This window comes from Gambusia affinis, linkage group LG15, assembly GCF_019740435.1.
Source record: "Gambusia affinis linkage group LG15, SWU_Gaff_1.0, whole genome shotgun sequence".
NCBI lineage: Eukaryota > Metazoa > Chordata > Actinopteri > Cyprinodontiformes > Poeciliidae > Gambusia > Gambusia affinis.
In genome coordinates this window covers 11422337-11446149 of record NC_057882.1, presented here as the reverse complement: position 1 = coordinate 11446149, position 23813 = coordinate 11422337, and the positions used below count along the sequence as shown (strand labels likewise).

General features: G+C 38.1%; 2 protein-coding genes across 7 annotated transcripts in view; both read left to right on the top strand.

Annotated features, from left to right (window-relative positions):
- Window positions 1-10714, top strand: part of zmp:0000001168 (signal-induced proliferation-associated protein 1) — a 53633-nt gene extending 42919 nt beyond the window's left edge. For 4 of the 6 annotated variants that reach the window (XM_044141146.1, XM_044141148.1, XM_044141147.1 and 1 more), the window contains 4 exons: window positions 205-277; window positions 944-1022; window positions 5218-5229; window positions 5794-10714. In XM_044141146.1, the coding sequence (XP_043997081.1) occupies window positions 205-277; window positions 944-1022; window positions 5218-5229; window positions 5794-5937 (308 nt within the window). In that variant the 3' untranslated portion in view covers window positions 5938-10714. The other 2 variants (XM_044141150.1, XM_044141151.1) reach the window with 2 other exon arrangements.
- A 9760-nt stretch (window positions 10715-20474) lies between these two features.
- Window positions 20475-23813, top strand: part of LOC122845097 (sodium/potassium/calcium exchanger 3-like) — a 33533-nt gene continuing 30194 nt past the window's right edge. The window contains exon 1 of the mRNA XM_044141138.1: window positions 20475-21086. Coding sequence (XP_043997073.1) covers window positions 20984-21086 — 103 coding nt within the window. The 5' untranslated portion in view covers window positions 20475-20983. The remainder of the gene's footprint in view (window positions 21087-23813) is intronic.

Sequence of the window (23813 nt, the reverse complement as noted above, 5' to 3'; positions counted from 1 at the left end):
TTCTTTTCTGGTTAACCCTGTCTATGTCCAGCCAGTCTACCAGCCTCAGGTAGACAGGCTGGAAATATTTAGTTTCTATTTCCTCTAACTCATGTCAAAGTACTTTGAATTGCCTTGTTGCTGAAAATGTGCTTTATAAATGAAATTACCCTTCCTTCCCTTTCCCTTATGTGATGATAATTTCCTTAATGTTGCTTTCCTCAGACCGCAAAGCCGGAGATTCCTCTCAAGGTGGAGCTGATCAGACAGACGGCAAACTCAAAGACTCAAAGGACAGGTGGGTCGCGACAAAACACACACACACAGTGAAGGACTTCAGCATGTCTGTATTATCTCAACAGCCTAAGACCTCTTAATTTTCCCAACGTCATTAGATAAATGTCTACTCTCTTTAGCTTTGTGACTCATGTATCTACATCTACAGGACAGTTTGGTCATATTTGTACTGCAGAGGACAGCAAATTTAATCAGAATTCAATCATCAGAATTTTCCAACTGAATTCTCCTCTTGAAGAAGAACAGGCATCACATGACTACGAACTTTATGTAAAAGTTACAAACGTCAGCTTCAAGCGTGGTGAACCTGAATGCCCCAACAACGCAACCGTGCAATTATTCAACTCCTCCGAAGGGCGCAGTCATTATTTATGACTGCAGTCTTGCAGAAATGCAGCTCAGGATGAGAGCAATCGCTCACACTGGCTTTCCTTGTCAGACGTCGGTGATTAATGAAAACTGACCTCCGAGGTGTTCCTGTTTTCATTAGAGGTAAAAGGAGCTAACTCCTCAGCTTAGCACAGACCACAGAACCAATCAAACAAATTAAGAAGTTTCCTTGCCTTCGTTTCTTGTAGCAGCTGACAGGAACTTTCTCTTCCTTCATTAATGGGCTTCATGGGCTCAATCCCTTCAGCTTTTTGCTCTTCCACTGTTTCTGCTGCAGTGACTCTCCGGGCCACCTGGAGGAGAAGGTGTCGCAGCTGGAGGCCATGCTGAAGAAGCTGCAAGACGACCTGCAAAAGGTGCTTTGACTTCTATGAATGTTATTCTCTGTGACAGTATTTTGTAGCTCCACTTAAAGAGTCAGCAGGCAGGAGAAAAGTATTTCCTTTGCTCAGCTTCTGTCGCTTGAGCGAGAAGATTTCTGTTTGCTGATGCAGCCGTTAGAAATCCTGCCGTCGACGAGCCACTTCAGGTCCCCTGCTGACTCGCTGTAGAGATGTATGAAATTATAAAAAGAACAAAAAACACTTTAAAAGACGTTTATTTATTTATTATTTTGTGTACAGAAACGTTCCTGATTTTTGTAATTTTCCCCACATTCTGCTATTTTACATGTATTTATGAGAAGTCCTGCTGTTTTTTTTCAGTACTTTCTTTGCTGCACATTTCCACCAAACATGAGTTTGTGCTGCTCTGTTGATCTTTCTTGTTTATGCCTCAGAAAACTGTATGAGATGAACTCAAAGGCTTCTTTTGGACAAAAGATCCAGCTGCCTTAAAAAAAGAAAACCTCAATTTCAACACAAAGTCCACTTTTCAAACTAAAAAGAAATAGTTAAAAAAAAAACAACAACAAACATAAAACAACATGGCCTTACTCAGCAGATGGAGCTGCTTGGTCATCCAAACATAAGTGGCCCTTGTGTTGAAAATGTATTTTTGCCAATACTGTCTCTGTGTATGTCTTTGTCTGTATGATGCATGGTATTTCTCCCAATTTAATTCTATTTTGAAGTCTTTGATGAGGACTGCAACTATGACTATTTTCACTATTTACTGAAATAATGGCTATTTTTCTGAGCAATCGACCGACTCTTTACCTCTCACTGCCGATTACAGAAAAGCTCCTCAAACACGTACATCATTAAAAGAAGTTTCATGTATACTTTTGACTATTATTGATTCATTTACAACCTTGTTTCTGAAAGACAGAAAGAGCACGCTGTGTAAAACGTAATTTTAGAAACTCGATATAAAGATTTAAACAGCTAGCCATTTTTTTAATTTTAAAATAGAGAAAAAGTTTTCTTTCTTGGAAAAAATACATGACAAAAGTGCTGAGCCATCTGTTATTTTATTATATTTTCATGGACCATTATTCCTTTTTCATTATGTTTTTTTTTTTTATGATTTAATATATTTATTGTTTTCGACAAAACTGCAGGACAGTTATCAAAATACAATGATATCCGGATCGTCGATCAGATGACCAGTTGGCGTGGGTTGACGCTGGCATTGGGATCTTCTATATTGTCATCATCAGTGAATGAGTCCAAACAAGAATGCAAATAAATTCCAGAATACGACTGTCCAACTAGCTTTTTTTTCTTTTCTTTTTTTTCTCCAGCAATCACCAGTAAAATTTTAGTTCAGGTGAGAAACTCCAATATCACCTCCAAAAGCATTTTGAAACATTATAGCATAAATAATCTCATGGCCAGGCTACCTCGATTTTGGGTTTTATTGTACATGATGACAAATTTGACTCTCAGATTTTATCTGAGTTCATCTGAACAATCACAGTTATAGCATTTGCACAACTGCTACTCAAACAAAGCAGCAACAACCCAGTAATACCATTATTTAACCTCATACAAAACTATGCAAACACTCTGTTCCTGCTGATGAAGATTTACTCACTTCAGGATGCCGGATGCTTGAAAGAGAAAGTAAACCTGACAGCATGACCTACTTTCTGTTTTATTTTTCACCTAACACTTATCTCACCACTATGGACACTCATAGAGCATTAAAGTTTTATTCCATCATTGTCAGTAGATCCAGCAAAAGTAACATACCTCGTCCTGACCCAGCAGAACTTTGTAACTTTTACACCCGTTAATCCAATTATGCACTATTGGAAATTATACAATTATTTCAAATACATATCAGGACTTGATGTTCTGAAAAATCCCCTTCATTTCCTCTTACCTAGATCTTGGTGAAACACATTCTTCAACACAACACGGCAAGATATGAGACGGCGTCACAGCCCCCGAAAATATTTTCTGTTTAATCTCTACTTTTTAAAGTTTATTTTACAGTAGATTTTAATTTAGGTATTGACAATTTAAATCCACAAAGTTAGGTGTAATTAGGCATAATTTAGACACATAAGTCTGATCTCATTAAGACAGAAACATTACCTAAACTTTGCTACAAAGTTAAGAACCAATTCTGCACAATTTGTTAAGCTAAATCTTTGGAAAGTAACAAAGCTGGCATAATCTCACAAATACTAAAACCAAAGTAAGAGCTATCAGCTGAAGTCTTCAGTAAATGCTAAACTTGTCGGGTCTTTGCTGCATTTTCTTCCTGCTGTAAATTGTTTTTATGTCTGACACTTCCTTTCTTGTCCTCTGTTTTGTCTATTTGCCTCATTTTTAGGGACACATTGCACAGCATGTTGTTTTGGGCAGGTGATAGGACTGATATTAAAAAAAAGCCTAAAGAATAATTATAATAAGATTCAAAAACCTGGAGAACTGTTGATTTAGTTCACTTAAAACAAAATGACAGCGATATTTGGCTTCCTGCAAATGAAATATGAACAATTACATGTGGTTATTTACGTCGATATATTGTTATGCGGGTTCGTTTTAAACCTGATGCCAACTGCATATTTTCGTGACACTGATAAAAAAATTGGCTAATTTGGTAATAGCCTGTAAGAGTAATTAGCAGCCGTATGACGTGATATTTTTAAAGAATGGCTTCACAACTACATTGGCAAAAGTATCACCAGTTTAAGATGGACTTTTCTCGTAGGAAATGTCCTGCGTGAGGTTTTATTTTAAGACCAATGTGCTGAGTGAAATAGCATCAGGACTCTTTATTGAACTAGCACAGGTAGAGAAAAGGAAGGAATTAAAAATCATGTGATTCTATTAATAAAAGAAACACAGTCAGCACAGTTTTTCCATTGCATTTCACACAAACGAATGATCTTTACTGAAATACCTTCAACATAAAATAGTGTGAAATCTCAGTAGTTAGGTGACTCTGTTGACTTGATAGTTATCTGTTGTGGAGCCCATTATTGGGAAGAAACCAGTTAGAGGTCTGGTTTTTCATCTCCCTTTTAAGGAAAACCAGAAGAGTGCACTGCACTGTAAAACATTTAAATTTGGTTTAACTTGAAAATGAAAGTCCATCTGCTGCCTTGCAAATCAAGTCAACAAATAAACTTCATTGGTTTTATCTCAGAAATTAAAATTTGTGAAGTTGGTTTAACAACAAGAGAGGAGTTGTCTAAGCATTGTTTTTAAGTTCATCTTGAATTGCGACTTTTATTGTAACGCTGCAATTTAAATAAAATAATTATTTCACAATGTTCAAGGAAAAATTGCCCTCGCCTAGTTAAACTCCACACATTTGTCTGTAATTTTCACTCACAGTATAAAGTTAAAAATGACTACTTTTTTTTAGTTTAGAGTAATTCCAATTCTTGTTTCAAATTGCATCAACAAAATTTCTGATCTGGTCATAAATTTTATTCAACATCAGAATTCAGTTCAAAATCATTTAGTGTGAACAGGACATTAAAATAAACATTCTTCTTAGTACAAGAGTCAGATCAATGTAACGCACTTCCATCTCAGGGTACAAAACATGCCGCTAAGCATTCTGGGAAATAGTTCCCCCTCCTGTCTTTTTCTTCTTTCAGTTTTTTTTAAGTGCAAACCTAAAAACTCCAGTTTATTCAACTCTTAAAATTAAAGTTAACATAACTTACTACTGTAAGTTTCTCTTTTACAAACTCACCCATCAAAATCTAAAACTCGCTAAATTTATTTAGGGAATGATAAATTTACGTGGGAAAAGACCTCAAAGAGTAGAAGATAGTAGAAGCAACTAAATGCAGCTCAATGTTTTACAGTCGGAATAGCAGCATCATGATGTGGGACTTTCTTTCTTCTTTTCTTTCTTTTCAAAAATGCATACCATACTTTTCTGAATTTTTGATTTATAAACATTTGAAATCCTGTTCTCTTTATACGCTGCGTAAAATCCTCAAGAACATAAACTGTCATTTATTTTTGTAATATGTGAAGAAGTTCAATGGATGTGATTTTTTTTCTGTAATTTCAAAGGTTTGGCATCAAGTTAAAATTAATTGACATGATCTTACGTCTCAATATTCACATTTTAGAGCATTACATATTTATATAACATATTAAACTGATGTTCTGTTTCTATTTACCTTTTACACAGTGGGCACACAAGGTTTGTATGATTAACTTAATGTGATTATTTGCTGCTTTTCCCTGTTTTGCAACAACAGAATTAACCCAAACGTCACCTGGGACTCCGGAAATGTTTGATTTTGCTCATCCGCTACTAATCAGTCTTGGCATTTGGTGAATGCAAAACAACAATGAGAATGTTCGATCATGAAAATAATCATTAGTTGCAGCCCTGTGCACATTGTGACTGATAAGGTGCTTGCTCATCTGACCGTCAGCCCACAAAGAACTGATTTAATAAACAATATGCAACAGTAAAAGTCAGCAAAAGCTTGGTTGTTTTCGTCTGGTATCTCGAATCAAAACAAAATATCTCCTGTCAGAGAACTGATCGGTTCAGCTGATTGGCGCTTTGGGATTGCGAGTTTATTCCTCCTCGCTGCTGCTGCCGTGCGTCTCTGCTCTGACTGTCGCGTCTCTCGTTTGCACACGCCCGCGAGCTTCCTTCGAGCCATCACTGTACCTGTCGCCACCCACCTCTCGTTCCTGCCACAGCAATCTGAGCGACAGCTTCTGTTCTTTGTTGTGTGCCGATGTTTTTCAGGAGAAAGAGGACAAGGCGGTGCTGCAGGCCGAGGTGCAGAGCCTCAGGCAGAACAACCAGCGGCTGCAGGAGGAGTCGCAGAGCACAGTGGCCCGCCTCATCAAAGTCACTGAGCTCCTGTGCAACGTCAACAAGCCCTGTTAGGTCCCCATGATGCAAATCCCGCTGAGCGCCTCCATGCCCAACAACGTTCTTTGATCATGCATAGATAGCTGCAAAAGTAAACACACAGGCAAGTGTGGTCCTGTATGCAAAAGAGACAAAAAAAAAAGTCTAGACTGACCTTCACAGGCTGCTGTAGAGTGCTTCTCTTGGTGTGTGTGTGTGTGTGTGTATGCGTGTGTGTGTGCCTGTTTTTCTTGCTTCAAATACTTGACAAGCTCTGCTAAGTAGCACTTATAGAAGAGGTTTCAATTAAGACAAACGGACACTGTACAGCATGTTTTGTGGTGTCTGATGGAAAAATGACCAAAAGTGTATAGAGCATAGTAAGCAGCGTCAGCGGTGATATATGTGAACGGTAGTAAAGCTACATGTAGTTGCAGGGTCTGAGTGTGTTTTCTGCCTGGCACTGACAGGAAGGTTGGCCTGAAATTAAAACAGACACACACACACACACACACACACACACGTACACACACACACACACACACACACACAAATGAGTATTTGAATTACTGCAGGCGGCCTTCTACTTTGAAACATGTAACGATGCTCACTGAGGCAGGTCTGTTATGTAAGGACATCATCCTCTATCTTCACTTCTTAGTCGTACTGTATTTGGGCAATTCTGTTTTTAGGAAACGAAACTGGAAAATAAGGGGACTGAAAACAGAGATTCAAACTGCTTGTTTCTTCTGGGTTTTTTTTTTTTTTTTTTTTTTTTTTTGGGATTTGAAAAGAAAAGCAGCATAAAGAGGAAATTGAAAGGATAGAATTCAGACTCTGGCAGGAACGAACTGCTTCAGCTTCCTTCCATGACTGCCTGTAGCTGTTTATCTTCTAACCTCACTATTGTAGCAGCCATAACTGTAGAAGATCGCCTCCTGCTGGCCTGAACTGCTGCTCTTATTTTTCAGCCCGCAAAATAGCTTTAGGTGTGAGAATGAGCAACCTGGACTGACAGTGAAATAATGCAGAAAACTGTATTTAAATACATTTTGTTTGTGTTTTATTGTTTTTGTTTTGTTTTCTGATGTAACTATTTGGGTAATTGTTTGCTTTAGCTGGAGAGTGGCAGCAGTGCATTGAAATTTCCTTAATTAGGGATGCACCAAAAAAGATTCACCAAACGGTGATCACAATCAAATAAGTTTGATCTTTACCAAACTTGACTGGTGACCAGCCTGTTAAAACCTCAGAAATGCAACATTTTTCCAATCAACGAATGCAGCTAAGGGCTAACAGATCTCACTAACTTCACTCTTCAGTGTGGAAGTTGTCACTGACCGAATGATAATCAAAGTTAGCCATTTTTAGTATCAACGAGGCGATTAAAAGTAGGTGGAAGAATCACAGGGGTGTAGGAAGCTGTTTAAAATAGAAACATGACATCTGGTGCTTGCATTTCACTCTATTTGGTTGTTTCAAACTCGACTATTTTGGGTACAAAAATGAGCCATTTGCTATAAAAGGTGAACTCATAAGAGGAATGTTGTTTCAATTTGATGAAATATTAAATCGACTAAAGCTCGACATCACAGGGAAGTTTTATTGTTTCTTTTATTAGTTTGAGCTTTCAGTCTGTCTGTCAGGGAACATGCTGGATTTGGAAATGTTGCCAGCAGAAATTTCAGATTTCAGATTAGTGTCTACAGATGTTGTTAATCTGTCCAGCTTGAAACTGATTTTTCAGCGTCTGGATAAGAAACGAAATATGTTCCTCTTTTTGCTTCGTGTTTTTTTTATGACTCAACACCTCAAACTGAAAAAGTACAATTGCTGCTGCACTACTATTTTAAAACGTCATCTTGTGCAGAAAAACTTAGTAATTGCTGTTTTCATTCTAAAACGTTTGAGAATCACTGCTATAGGGAATGCATAGAGGCTACTGTTCACATTTATGTTCAATACCATAAAATTAAAAGACATTTTTGAACATCAGCACTAATTTTCGGCCATTTCAAAGTGGCAGACAGGAGGACAGCTCCCAGAAGAGACTGATTTCAGTAATGCTAACCAAGCTAATCAGCTAATCAATCAAGTTTATTTGTATATTTCAGCAAGAAGGCAGTTCAAAGTGCTTTGCATCATAAAAACACAATTCAAATTCGACAATTGAGAAACCAGTGGCAGACATTGCATTTTAAAATGATCAAAACCAGCAATATATATTGAATATGTTGGTCAATGTAATGTTATTTATTATGGTTCAAAAGCAACTTTAAACATGAGGTTTTAGCCTTGATTTAAAGGAGCTCAGGGTTCCAGCTGTTTTGCAGTTTTCTAGATGTTTGTTAAAGATTTGTGGTGCATCAAAGCTGAACGCTGCTTCTGAATGCTAATTGTTAATTTATGATTGTTAATGTTAAATGGCTTCTCGCTCACACACACCCACACACGCATGCACACACACACACACACACGCACACACACACACACAATGGGATGTTTCTTCTGCTTTTGGTTATTAATGGTGACTCAACGCAGAAAGATTAGAAGACACAAAAATGATAATTTTCTCAACGTCTGCCATGCTAACGTTTCTGAATTTGACCCCCACTACACTCATACATTTCCTCCGTTTTGGTTGTTTTGAATTCTTCTACAATAGTGAACATTAATGAAGATTAAGTGCGGTTAAATTCTGTTTCCTGATTCTTTCTGATAACTTTTTGCTCTCATTTTCTTCATAGATAACTGATTAATCGATCAGAGTGACCTTTTTCATGGTTGATATAGTTTGATTTTAAAATTTGACTTTAAATCACTGGTTGTCAAAGCGGTTCTAAACACCCTTCTGTTGTTCAGAAGCCATTTTGTACACAAAAATCGACTTCAAAACAACCAATATCCTAAAGGTACGAAATGCCTAACGGACGGGCATTCCCCTTTCACAGCAGGAAATCTACAGGTAGCTATTTTGAGTCATTTTTCATATATATTCTCGTATGATAGTTTTTAAAGAGAAACTAGAAGTTGACGATAGTTGTCCAGTCGGTGCATCTCTAACCTAAATGTATTCTTGTGTGCTTACGTGTCATTCCTGCACCTTCGTTTTTGTCAGTGTAACACTGGACATGTCACATACCGAACTCCATGCAGCCTGCCTAAAATTATAAGATTATATCCTGGTGCATAAGATCTCAACTCCACCCCTGATACTCACCTTCCCTCATTAATGTATCTCCTCTGCTGACGGAGTCGGTGTGTGCAGAGTTGGACTGCCAACAAGCAACTGATCCACAAACTGACAAACTGAACTCTCACAAACACAAAAACCGATGCCAAACGTCACTCAAGACTGCTGTTTCTTTTTCTTTTTTCTTTTTTTTTGCTTGTACAAACTTCCTGTAATTTTCTGTTAGAGTCACTGTGAATAACTGGTACCAGCATATGAGGAGTGAGTTAGGAATCTAAACCTTTGTTCCACGTTGGTGCACTGAGCATGCTCTCCTTTCTGCAGGACGATTAGCGCTAATCGGAGGCTCCATTATTTAAAAGGAGAGGCGTACGTGGGAGCAGACCTGTTTTACTGTGTCTTGTATATTTATTTAGATTGTAGGAGACTGGTCGAGCATGACAACGTGCCACGCGACTTCCAAGCCTCCCTTGCTTTATGTGTATGTATTAAAAAAAAAAATGTAACGTATTAATAATGCAAATGTGGACTTTCTTGTAGCTGTTCAAACTGCATTGAAGGTGTAAAAAAAAAAAGAAAAAAGAAATGTGAACTATGGTGGAGAAAACGTGAGTTAAAAATTTTGCTTTACTTTTCTAGACAACAAATTGCTATGATGTAAAATGAAGTGATAATTGCTTAAACATAATGTAATTATAAGGGATAATATTATTCTGGAATTGAATTATTTAACAACTTGAATATGGTTATCAAGTATGCCTTAATGAATGGATTCCCTGTATCTTAATGGAACTGGTCTGACTGGTCTTACTGGCATAATGTGAAAGCTTACTCTTAACTTTGTGCCTGCCTTTTTTTGTTGTTGTTGCTTTATCCTTTTACATTTGGTTGCACTTGCTAAGTTTGTATTATTATTATTATATTTTTTATATAATTTAAATCAGATTTTTATTTTTTTGGCAAAGTGAACATTTCCAGGACCACCACAACATCTGGGTGTGTGATGGAAAGTCATCGGGTGCCACGTTTGCAGTTCAGATTGTTAAAAAAAAAATAATAATAAATAAATAAAAAAGATTTCTTTTAAAAAAGTACATTTAAAAGGAAACAGTGCTGAAAATGGTGGTTGAGTAGAAATGAATGGGTCGTGCTTCCTGAAAAGGTATTTAAATGTTCCTGTATGAGTTGTTTATGGAAATAAAACAATAAAAATAAATAAAACTAGGAGGAAAAAGTGAAAGATTTGGGCATCACATGCACTTTCTTGACGTAAGTTGGAGGTGCAGCGGGTTAAACCTGGTTACATGTAAAGTCCATACAGATGTTCGACAAATACCCCTAAAGCAGATTATCCTAAGACATTTGTTTAGCTGACTTTGAGATATGATGGAGTGATTGTGGAGGATGTTTGTCATTCTTAGATTAGTTGGGAAAAAAATCTAGCAGGTTTGGAGTAAAAAAAAAAAAAGAAAGCATCTAATTACAGGTGGCTAGATCTCCAGAACCTAAGATGTACTGTATATGTAATTTAAATGGATCTTTAGTTTTCATCTGTTCACCCTGTGGCTCTGTTTACTTTTCATGAAGCGGAGAATAATTAAAACACAAGTTTAAACAACTTCTCACTGATTTCATATCGTTTCTGAGATTGGAGTTGTTGTTTTTTTTTGTTTGTTTTTTTTTACGAGTTTTGAGAAGAGTTGAGTGAATTTATCCGGACGTCACGTCTGCAGTCGATGAAAGTAAAATAGAAACGAAAGCAGCAACAGAGAGAGGGAGAAAGAGAGGGAGAGGGAGGCCAGACTTAGCATCTGAAAGCAACAAGATGATTGGTGTCAAAGGTCACAGCTAAATCCGATTTGCTGAAAAGAATAGAACATAAAAGTAAGTTGATGCACTGGAAGAAACACGAGATGTGTATATATAATCACACACTAAATGGGATACCGCTGCAATTTACTCACATTGTTACATAAATTCAGAAAATACTCATGTAGGTATGGCTAATATGATAATCTTGAGTAAAAGCAACACAATATGAGGATGTTTAAAATTTTAAGCAAAAATTTGTAAAATGAGCTGAATTGTAATGTAATGTAATGTAATGTAATTGTAATGGTCAAATAACATCAATCATTATGTTTATAAAAATCTTTTTTTAGTTTTTGGATTCGGAGAGAATATATGTCAGCACAAAAATTTGTAGTAACTTACAAGTAAACCTGTTTGTTTGTAGATTCACAATTATAGCAATCTGATGGTTGCTTTCCAGAGATGTTTCTTGTCATGTAGTGTTTTTTTTTTTGTTTTTTTTTTATGGGGGTGGGGGGAATGTAGCAGACTTGTTTCTGCAGGCTGGACAGCTGTGTGCAGCAACATGGGGGGGAGGGGCAGCACTGCGTCACTTTAATTCATGGACATTGTAAGATCTATTCTTAAAATTATTCCTAATCCCTCATAAATAAGAATGCATGCTGGGAATTTACCTCAGTTGGATAAACGGTACAAGTCATGCAATGAGTTAAAATAAATTATTTGATCAGATTTAATCCACTTTATTCTCTGTTGAAGCTTGAAAAGTCCAGAACGAATCTTGATCTTGTTACAACACAGAGTAAAGGTTAATACACACCGAGTAAGAACAGAGAATGAAAGTCCTCATAAGTCCCTCAGAGACTAGCTCTGGGCTTTTCTCAGAGGAATAATGTATCCATATTAATGCTGTTATTTGTCAGACACCACAAGCGAAAAATACATTTTACCCAGATGATGTGTCAAAAATAAGCTGCAAAAGACAAAAACAGATTTTGCATAAGATCATAAGGAGATGAATGTGAAGGGGTCTTCCAGAGAAACAAAACAGATAAACCAGAAAGCAGATCCTTAGTTGTACTTTAAAACAAATAAATTGATTTAAAAACATTATATTTGCCCTTTGGGACACATGTGGCTTCGAGGAGCATCGCCTTTTCTTCATCTGGGTTCTTACAGCGGTCACTAGAGGAGCGTTGGCTACATGTGTTTGGGTCAAAACGTTTCGTTTACATTTTTAAGAGACAGAAATCCACAACAAAGTTTCTGTTATTTCTGTGGTTGGATATCTGCTCAAAGGAAAGATAAATGTGCATCCAGTAGCTCAAAACCAGCTTAAAAACTGTGCACTACTTTAAAGATCACAATTTGACATGAATTGGTGTGAAGCTAAATAAGAGCTTCACACCAAGCAGTGGAGATTCTTTACAGCTTAGACAATATTGAACTTTCTGTGAAGCTAGTTGTAAATCTGAGGTTTGAATTTGTCCCACAGCTGAAGTGAAACCAGGTGGCAGCGCAAAGCAGGATTTAAACACACTTATCGCTCCACAATCAAGCTGTATTCTATTCCAAATCTGATTTCTCACTTCTCTGCATAACACACTACAATTTTTCAATCAGGTTTTTTTTGTGTGTGTGTGTGGGGGGGGGGGGGGGGGATTATTTTGGATATTTTGATAATATCCAGTTGAATTTTCTTTGGTTTCTAAAGCCATTGGGTAGAAAGAAAAATTACTTCCAATATCAAGAAACAAAAGCTATTATGTAATCCAGACCAATATTTCACTGTCAGCGAGGAAAAATTAGGTTTAAAAGATGAAGAGAAATGTCAGGATTTTTACTTTGAGAACATTTTCCAACAGGTAACTTTCACACAGACTAGGTTGTTTTGATCAAACTTTAGACATCTAAATACTAACTACTTATACAGGTAACTGCTTCTTCCACTTTCTCTTTTTTGTGCATTTATTTGGATCTATGTCTCTTTTATCACTTTTAGTGTTTCCCTCTACAGTAACTATTCAGCAGCTGCTCCTAATCACCTGATTTACTCGCCTGCATTCAATATCATTCTTCATTCTATATAAATTCACTGGATTCTACTCTTCTTGTTGCCCTGGTTCCTATAAATCCATCCTCCCACACTAACATTATCTACCTGCTGTCATTTGATTCCACCTTGACAACACCGAAACATAACAGTCCCTGCATTGTCAATAATATCTTTAAAGTTTTCTCATGTACCTATTCAGAGTTCACTAACATTCAAAGTATCACAAAAAAAAAGTTTACAGTTTCGGTATTCCTGCTGTTACACAAAAGCACGGTGCGATTTTCAGTGCGATAACGGTGGTTTTACTTTTTTTTTTTTTTTTTTTCAAGCCCTGACTAAACACAGCGTCATATCTCACTGAAACCGATGAAGTGCGAGATAAGACACGTTCATTTTCCAAAGCTTGTTCCGTGATCACACAAAAACATCACGCAAACATTTCCCAGGACTTTGTCCACTGGAAAGCTTTCCTAAACACCCGCCGGAGAAAAAAACACTCATCTTCCAGCGCCTGACACCAGGAGGACAGCTGATGACAGCAATGCACCGGTTCATGTCTTTATTTGGGGTTGAAGTGCTGGAGTCCTCTCTCCGAGCTGCTTAAGTGCTTAGAGCCAGCTCGACTCATCCCTGTTCTGTAAATACAGAGGCAATGTGTTGGTTTGTGAGTGTGTGTTTTACACTCCCGGGTCACAGGGTTGTGTTTTACGTTTTAAATGGCCAGACCACTGTTGCCCCCATTTACAAGAAATAGATGAAGATTGATGAAAGTCAGCACGCCCCGCGACGTCGCGGGTTCGACTCCCGGTCCCGACGACCTTTGCCGCATGTCTTCCCCCTTCCTCCTCCCTCACCCTCTTTTCTGTCTGCCTACTGTCATAAAAATACAAGCCGGGGCGTGCTCTGGTGGCGTAGAGCAGGGGTGTCAAACGTACGGCCCGCGGGCCGGAACCGGCCCGCCGAACGATTTAGTCCGGCCCGGTGGATAGATGCATTATCATTATTCAACAATGATTATTGAAAAAAACATGTTCGTTTAATTTAAAATATGCAGTTTTTATATTGTCCACGAGGGGCGCTGTGTTTTATTCAGAGCAGAGAACATGATGTAACACTGCATCGAAACCAACAGGAGATGGCAGCACTGAGCTTCAGGTCCTGTAAACGGCTTCGATTCTATTTCTTTACCAGCTTTTTACTTTGGTCCTGCCAACCTCATCAACTAAATGTCTTTGTCAAAAAAGAGAAAGGTAGACACAGAGTGTCGAATTTTTCAAGAAAAATTGACTTCTTCTTCTTTGTTCACGGAGGTGAATTGAAACCCTGTGTGCCTGCAGCAGGTTTCTGTGCTTAAGGAATACAATATTCGGCGCCACTATGAAACTCAGCATGGCGAAAAATACAAGCACTTGCAAGGAGAACTGAGAAAACAGAAGATAAACGAAATGTTGACGGGTCTGAGGAAACAGCAATCTGTTTTCACCCGGAGTCGAGAGGCCAGTGATCCTGCGGTGAAAGCCAGTTACCTAATTGCTAGCAAATAGCGTTAGCATCAAAGCCTTATTGTGAGGGAGAGTTCGTCAAGAACTGCATGCTAAAGGCTGCCGAAATCGTGTGTCCCGACAAGCTTTTGCCAATATTGGCTTGACAAGAAATACCGTGGCAGACAGGATTTCGGAACTATTGGCAGATTTGGACAACCAACTCAAACGCAAAACGGAGTCATTTCTCGTATTTTCTGTTGTAATTGATGAGAGTACTGATATTGCGGACGTCTCTCAACTGGCCATATTCGTTCGTGGAGTTGACGAGACGTTGACTGTCACAGAGGAGTTTCTCGAGTTGGTGCCCATGACCGACACCACAACAGCTGAAGACATTTTTCCGCTCCGTTGTTGGAGCGCTGGACAGGGTGGACTGGTCCCGCGCCGTAAGCCTGGCTACTGATGGTGCGCCGTCAATGATTGGGAAAAAGACAGGTGTTCTGACAAAGTTCAGAGAGAAAGTGCAAGCTGCAAATAAAGGGGGTGAGTTTTGGACATTGTATTTTGCATCAGGAGGCATTATGCTGCAAGTCGTTAAAATGGATGACGTCATGGAGGTGGTTGTCCGAACTGTTAATTTCATCCGAGCCAGAGCTCTCTGTCATCGTCAGTTTGACAGCCTTCTCGGTGAATGCAATGATGACAATGATCACTAACCCTACCCAACATTGCCCAGGAAGCCAGACAATTTGTTCAAATTGATTCCCAGGTGTAGAAAATTGATTTTAAATCGTTTATTAATTTTTATCTGTTTGATGTACAGCATTATGTCATGCAGGACCGTGTTTTTAAGTTCTAAAAACTGTGGATAAATGTTTTGCAACATTGTACAATCACAGTGTTCTTATGCATAATGCACTTAAATAAATGTTTAAATGAGTAGAAGTATTGTTGAAATTGCATATTTTTCTTAAAAACTCTGAGGTTTTTCATAATATATTTTGTAAAAGTAGAATTTGTTTAATATAAAAATCAACAACAAGCCCACTTTTATTAGTTATATTTAATCTTGCAATGAGTTTACTTGTGTGGCCCCCTGGAGATCAGATTAAACTGTATGCGGCCCCTAAACCAAAATGAGTTTGACACCCCTGGCGTAGAGGGTAGCGCGCCCCACGCTTGGAGGCCCCCAGTCCCCGACGCGGCCGTCCGATTCCCGGACCCGACGACATTTGCCGCATATCTTCCCCCTTTCCTGTCAGCCTACTGTTGTATAAGGGACAAAAAGGAACCCCTGGTAGGGGAAAGAAAACAACAACAACAACAACAACAACAACAACAACAAAATACGAGCCACTAGTTCCTTCTGGGAAAAAAAAAGAAGATTGATGAAAGTCCGCCTGCAACATCTCTTCACTTCACAGTTCCTGACATAAATAAGACGGGAGATATTCGTGCCAGATTTCAAAGCTTTTACAAAGAACACCTCAACTGTTTACCCAAAAGATCCTCTGGTGTTCCGAAATGTCTATAGAAGTTTATTTAGCTAGAGTAACAGAAGCTAAGTTAGCATGAAAACCGGGATCGCCCTTTGGGGAAACAGCAGAAACATTCAGAGTACGGTAGGTTCAAGCAGACGCTAAATGCTGGGTTTATGGTGGGAGGGTTTAGTTAAATTGGGAAAAATACACAACAAATTTGCAGAAAGCGGCTTGTGCGTTTATATCGAATTCAAATAAATTTTGCTTCACATCATAAAAACACAAAAACAACACTCAGTCAACAATTGAAACATTACATGTTTTCAAGTGAAGTTATTACACATCAGATTGTTAATTAATATTTCGTTGATTATGTTTCAACAGCAACTCTAGGCTTAAAGGTGCTCAGTGTTTCAGCTGTTTTGCAGTTTTCTGTACCAATATGAACTAAACAATACATTAATCAAACTATATCAGATATTTTCCAAGGGATGAAATAAGAGATTGTACTGAAAAACGTGATGGCTTTAGTTCATACTAAACAATAAATTTGTCAACTTTAAATATCAGTTTGTAATCACTCGTAATTATACACAACATTCACACCACAATGTCAATAAAGATACACTGCTGTATATTTAGTAAACATTTTGTTATCTAAATTTATTTGTGTCTAGAAAAAAAAACAACGTTTTTTAGATGTTGCCCTCTAAAATCTGCTGAGTCATTTCTTTAACACAGATGCTGAGTTTATGCTGAGAGGACGAGTTAGGTAGTTTTGACCAGTTAAACATTTTGAGTCCTAAATTTTTGGGGTAAAAAAGCAAAGCAGAACCTGTGGGATCAAAGTATGTTTTGAAACATCCTCACAGTGTTCAGGATCATTCCTGCAATGGATTTTCCCTTTGTTATCTTTGCAGAGAAATTAAAACAAATGTGGAGTCTAAGTTTGCAAGCTGAAAACCTGCCTGGTTTTTGTCAACAAAAATTTAATGGAGGAAAATTCATACCTCATGTTGTGTTTTGGCTGCCTCCCTCCAGCAGAGATGACAGATAAATGTCTGAAACAAACCGCACTGCTGACCGCAAATCAGGCTTGATTTTAGATTTAAGACGTAATTGGATAGGAGAGCTTTCTCATTTAAAGAAAGCGCTAAAGTGTAATCGCTTATGTGCTCTTGTTTATATCCACTTTGTTTACGAGTAAGACCGCTGGTCCAGAAGTAGTTCACACACAGTGTGAACTACTTCTTAGTGAAAAACTTAGTGCTGAATTAGTGCTTAGTGCTGAAAAACTTAGTGCTGAATTTGAAGTATAATCTCTTCTTTTTCTTTTGCTTGCATAATTAAATTTAAAACAAAAAGTCTGTAATGTTGAGAAAATCTGGGCACTAAAATGCATAAAATGTAGAAACAAGATGAGATGAAACATGGATTCTTGAGTTTTTTTATTTTATTTTTTTACGGTGACTTATGAAGAAGAATGCATTGAATTTGCAGTCATGGCGATTTTGCTCTGTTACTGTTACTTTCATTTGCAGTTTGAACACATTTTGTGGCTCAATTACATGCTTATAACTGCTTTACTGACATATAAAATGGCAGAACGCAGGAACAAAATGGCAATGTGCAAAATGTAGATCAGAGAGGATTAAATTGGAACAGCTGAATTGTTGGTCTCCCTTTTTTGTTACTGCTTGTAAGTATTGGAGGATGGAGGGACTAAATGCAAATTATTACTCAAAAGGCCGTCCCTAAATAAAAAAAAATGGCGTTTTCACCGATGTTTTGGAGGATTGAGAGTTGTATAACAAGTGGGAGTTGGTAAATGTTTTAACGGGAAGACATGCAGGCAGGTGTTAGTAATAACCGGTGAAGGTTCAGCATCTTCTATTGAAAGTGAGTGATGAAGATGTTATTGGTGAAATTCAGGAAATATCCACACTGCTGGATGGAATGAGAGCAACTCAAGAAGACACAAGAGACTGTGTTTTCTAAGCAGAGTTAAGTTTGACACATATTAATTTTGTTTTAGTCACATTCTTTGATAAAAATGTTTAGTTTTATCATTTTGTCATTTAGGTTTCAGTCCAGTTTCAGTTAACTAAATTTACTCCAAAATAACTTTGGGTTTTAGTTTATGCATGATTATGATTGGATAGTTTTCAGGTGTCTATTTTCTTTTTTGTTTCTGCATACAAAATATTTTTGTTGATGTCTTTGTGTTCTGATATGTCCATTCTTTTTTTTCTTTTCTATTTTTTGCATTTGTAAACATGTGATCGCCACCTTGTTCAGTTCTGCCGCGAAGAAAATTTAAGTCTCCTATTGGCTATTTCTTCAAGACATCCTTCTAAAATTAGATCCGATTGGATATCATCTCACGCCAACGTTCTTCTTTCATTTTTACACAAAGTTTTCATCATTATAAATGAGTTCATGCCAAGTTTTTATCAAGATAACTGGAAAAATGTTGTAGAAATTTTTCAACATCTCATTGCTCAATGATTGAGCTTTGATTGATTCCAACCAGAAGTCATGTTTAGCAGATTTCAATGAACAAAAGCAGTCGTTTGTCAAAGCATGTGCTCTGTTAATAAGTGATGCAGTTCATAACTACGTAGCTTTCCCCGTTTGGTGATAACAAATCTACCAGTCCTGTCATAAACTCTGCAGTTAAACAGTAAGAATGATAAACACCAGGACTCTTAGTGAGGACTGAAGACACATGAGGTTACTTCTACTTATCGTTTCCTTTTACTGCTATGAAATGGAGTCAATTTAAGTTTTTCATTTAAGACATTATCCAGACTATTCCTATTGTAAGGTGATTGCAAAAGGTTTTGTGTACATTTTCTGTACAGATATAAGCAGGGAGAGCTGCAGCTGTGTTTTTTAATCTTCTCCCTGATTCTGGAAGGTCTCTTCATGACAAGATGCTAAAACAGCAGGAGGCCTTTTATTTCTTGTGGCTTTTATTTTGCATTACTGGAAAAACTCAAGATGAAAGAAAGGTACCAAATATATTTGGGCCTTTCAGAGCTTTATATTTCTCTCAATACTATAAATGATCACTTTAATGTAATATTCAATAACTCAATTCACAATTGTTGATGTTTTCAAGCTTTTATTTTTGGTTAATCTTGATGGTTTTCCACTTACAGTTAATGAAAACATAACATTTAGGATGAGAATATTATGCCAGACTAGTAAAGAAAAACAAAAAACATTTCAGAAATTTTCAAATTAATTTGATAAACAACCTCATTGGAGCACAGGTTCTGATTTATTGAATATAACAATTCACCTCCAATAATATAATGATCCCTAGAAAGTTGTGCCCTGATCACAGACTGTGTAAATCACCAAGCTTCAGTCATAACTCTGGATTGAAATGTCTTATCAGTGGCGGTAAAAGTCTCACAAACTGGATGCTTTCCTGGAAAAGACCTGGCTTTTAGAGAGCGGTCATGAATCTTTAACACAGTTGAAGTCAGGGCTGTTCTACAAGCTTTATTTTATTATGCTTTGTCTATCCTAAATCAAGCTTCGATGTTTTGCCTTTCCATTGACAAGCTGTTAATCTTATGGAGGTAGACCTTCTTGATTATTCCACACTTTTCCGTTCCACCTGTACCTGCGGCAGCAAACCTGTAAGCTTTGTTACCACCACCACGCTTAATATGTATTTGGCTTATCCATGTTGGTAGTGGTGTCCTTAAAAGTTTTCACACAATCGCTCTAGAGAGACAAATAAAGCACCCATCTTTAAAAGTATGGTATGAACCCAAAGTACCCGGTGAGAATGTTCACATGCAAAATATTGTAATTCCATGCAGAAAAAGCCCCATCCACCTCTTGAATTGTTCAGTATTAATTATTATGTATCAGTATTATGTAAAGCTGACTCTCTTTTTTATTTTATTTTTTAGCTTTTTTTTAGTGTCAGGAAGAGCAGACAAAGGTTTTAAATTGCAGAGTTAAATTTCTTTTAAGTTTAATTTGATTTACCCTGTTTGGTAACATTTATTTGAAGGGGTGTGTATAATACTGACATCAGACTGTCATAAACATGACATAACACGTCATGAACATGAATGACTCTTCAATCATAAATGTTTACAACTGTTGTAAGAAAGAGTAATTTGGCAAATAACGACACTTATAATGTAAAGGTGCACTAAAAGTTGCATTAAAAGTCTACATTTTTCATTATTCAGTGTAATTATTGACAGTTTTGATGCAAAAGTTCCATTAAAACTTGCTTTAAAAGCCAATTAAGTGTCAATCTTGCATTAAAAATGTCATTACCAATGACACTTTATGACAACAGTCATAAACATTCATGAAGACTCCTTCATGTTTATGACAGTCTCATGTCAATTTTACGCAAATAAAGTATAATACTGACACGTTAAAATTTATATTAAATATCCATATAAGGTTGGAAAAAGAAGAAGGACGTTATAGGGTCTATGATTTTTATTCATAGCTGTATAATAAAATGCATTTCTTGGTTGCTACTTAATATAAGCTATGTATTTTGGACACATTTACGTCCGAAATGTGGGTAAGGCCAAACAGTTTCCTGTGCCAATGTAGATTTGAGTTGAGTTGCGCACCCTGCGCTTTGTCGCTCCCTGGTGGCCACCGATTATCACTACACCCCGAGCAGGAACACTGCTCGGAACATACCGCCTCCTGTTGCTGCACCTCACTGTGGGATCTGCAGTCGACCTTTCAGGCTACACACATGAACGCAGAAAGCTCGTTGGCGCGTCTCCCCGCTATGTGCGACCAGGAGGACGGTCGGTGGAGTTTACCAGCACGGCGTCTCCTGCTCTGAGCCCGGAGCTGCTGGAGTAAACTGGGCTCTCGTCTTTGCGGGGGAATTTTCTTCTCTTTTCTGTCTTTTCGGACCCAACTTGTCAGAGAAGCAGCAGAGGGAGGGAGGGAGGAGGCGGTTTGTTTCGTCGCTGTCTTCCAAGAAAGTGTGAAACAAGTGTAAAGACAGAGAGCAACAGATGTTTTTGGCGAACATGCAGCTGGCGGAGGAATGAAAGCGGCAGCGAGGCACCGGCGGCCCTTCCAGCGGTTCTGCTGCTGCGGAGTCGGGCTGGTCGCCGTCATTTGGCTCACGCAGGTCCTCCAGGCTCCAGGTGAGACCTTAATTAGGACGCACGGCTGCGTCGCTGCGACTGAAGTTCACTCTAACTCCAGTATTATAAGTTAGTGCTTAAAAATATACTCCAATCTGAATACTACGTAAAATTATTTGCAGTGAAAATGACAAAAGACGAGCAAAAGTACATGTTGTGATATGTTAGTAGTATTAATAGTAATATCAGTCTAATGTCTATTAATTTTATATGCATTTATTTTATTAAACGTACAATTTTGTATATTTTAAACGACATGCACATCTTAGAATAAATCAATATCTTCCTTTTAAAATCTCAAATTTTATCAGATGGTTTGTAAGGGGCTACACATTCTCTGGTTGAATGTTTGACCTTTAAAACAAGCTGAACTTGGAGAGTTTAGATTGGATTTCCAGCAGCACACCCTGCCGCTGCGTTTTTCCTGGCATGACTGCCGCCCATCCCTCAGCCTCTCTTGTCTGGGCTTCTTGGGATGATTGACTCTGTTCACCCTGCAGGGAGGTGACAGATTGTTGATCATACAAAGCGGGCACAAACTGTGGCATGTGTAAATCCAATCACTGGGGGTGTAGGCTGGGCATTATCTTTAGCTCAGAGGACAAACTGACTATGACTAGACACGCTAAAGACATTATTTTATGGACAAACTGTTTTTATATATGAAAAACAGGGTGAATTTTAGTACTAAAGGATGATAAATATAAAAATGATGATTTATTTCTAAAATACTGATTTGGTAATCCTGGTTTCCACCTGATTTCTATTTATAAAAATCTAATTAATGCAGGGAAACAACTTGATTTCCATGATTCGTGTGGCATGACTAACCGGTGTAAATATACATCTGTATGGCTAGATATGTAGATAAATAGCTATTTATTTTTTAAACAGTAAAAGTAAAATGACTGCCTTGACTGCTGAAATATTATGACAGTGTTTCATGTCAATCATTTTGCCAGGTTTGATGCGACTTCCTTCTTAACCCAAGCCTCGACTATTGTTGTTTCAGTCGACAATATTTCTAAAACAGGGAAGTTTGTGTTTCTCGTAGTCGCATCCTCTCATTTGGAAGTGGGCAGCAGCAGGTAGGCCAGAACATACTCCAATGTCTCTGCTTCTTCCTTTTGCTTCTTATTGAAAGGAGTTTAAAATGTTGGAAAACTCTTCTCTTTCTTCCCTATCAGTTTTAGCCTCTAGGTCACTACGATCTGCAGTTGCACTAATATCAGATATTTAGAGAGCAACACAACCTATGTTACAAGCATCCATCCATCCATTTTCTGTTCACCTTTGTCCCTAATGGGGTTGGGAGGGTTGCTGGTTTCTATCTCCAGTTATGTTCCGGGCGAGAGGCGGGGTTCACCCTGGACAGGTCGCCAGTCTGTCGCAGGGCAACACAGAGACACACAGGACACACAACCATTCACACACACACTCACAGCTAGGGAGAATTTAGAGAGACCAATTAACCTGACAGTCATGTTTGTGGACTGTGGGAGGAAGCCGGAGAACCCGGAGAGAACCCACCATGCACAGGGAGAACATGCAAACTCCATGCAGAAAGATCGTGGGCTGGGAATCGAACCCACGACCTTCTTGCTGCAAGGCAGCAGTGCTACCAACTGCACCACTGTGCATCCCTGTTACAAGCAATTTCTCCAAATTTGACACAAAATGGCATTTTTAATAACTAGAGTGGCTTCAGAGTTAATCAGCCTCTTCTAGAGGAGCATCTTAATGCAGCACCTTTTTGCTGTTCTGACCTGCTGCATGATTCACAGTGAGACACCAGAGACGCCTTCACTTCGTTGGTGTTGTTTGACTTTGAGAAATGTTTTGGATCATTGTCCAAACCCAAACTTAATCTTCCTCACAGACTGGTGATTTTCTGATAATTCATCGTACGTTGTACCTTTCACACCCTGCAGATTTTCAATGCAGCAAAAAATAAAAGCCCCAGAGCATCACTGAGCCACCGCCATGCTTTACTGTAGGCAGTGTGATTCATTCTTTCTCCTCCAGACGTTCTACTGGCTCTAAAAGTTGACGTTTTGAGTCATTGCTTCACAGAATCCTAAAACATTTTGGCTTACTTACTCAGTTGGGAGGCAGCTTTATGTTTTATGCTTTTGGTCCATAAGTGTTTTACTTCCTGGAGTTCAGGCATTGAGCCCTTCTACTCTGTGCAGGTTTTTCTGCTGTCAGTGAAGAGTTTTTGACCGTCAGCCTCCTCAGGATTCTGGTGTAGCTGCTAGTGGTTCCACTTCCTGCCACATCCAGCCAAGATACATTTAACTGTAAAGCTGAAAACTATCCAGCTGTATCAGTTTCCTTCATCTCTTCTTTGAGACAAGTCCTTTGACCCTATTTCTAACACGCAATAAAACTTTGCGTTATCTCAAGTAAAGAGGCATCTGATTGGTTGCATTGAGTGCGTCTGATTGCCACATATCGTTTGCAAAGGTTATGAAGGATTATCCTCGGGGGCATTGAATGATTTAGATCTGGGGTGTCACACTCATTTTCGTTTTGGGACAAATCACGATCAGGGATGCTCTTAAATGGCCGGTTGTGCCTGAACATATTTATAAAACCTGTTCACAAACTTAAAAATATCAATGAATCCTTAAAATTAAATAATATTATTGAACATCTTTTCAGTCCCTCCAGGATTTTGTGATACTTTTTGTGATTTTTTTGCAGTAAAAATTTAAGTGTTTGTGG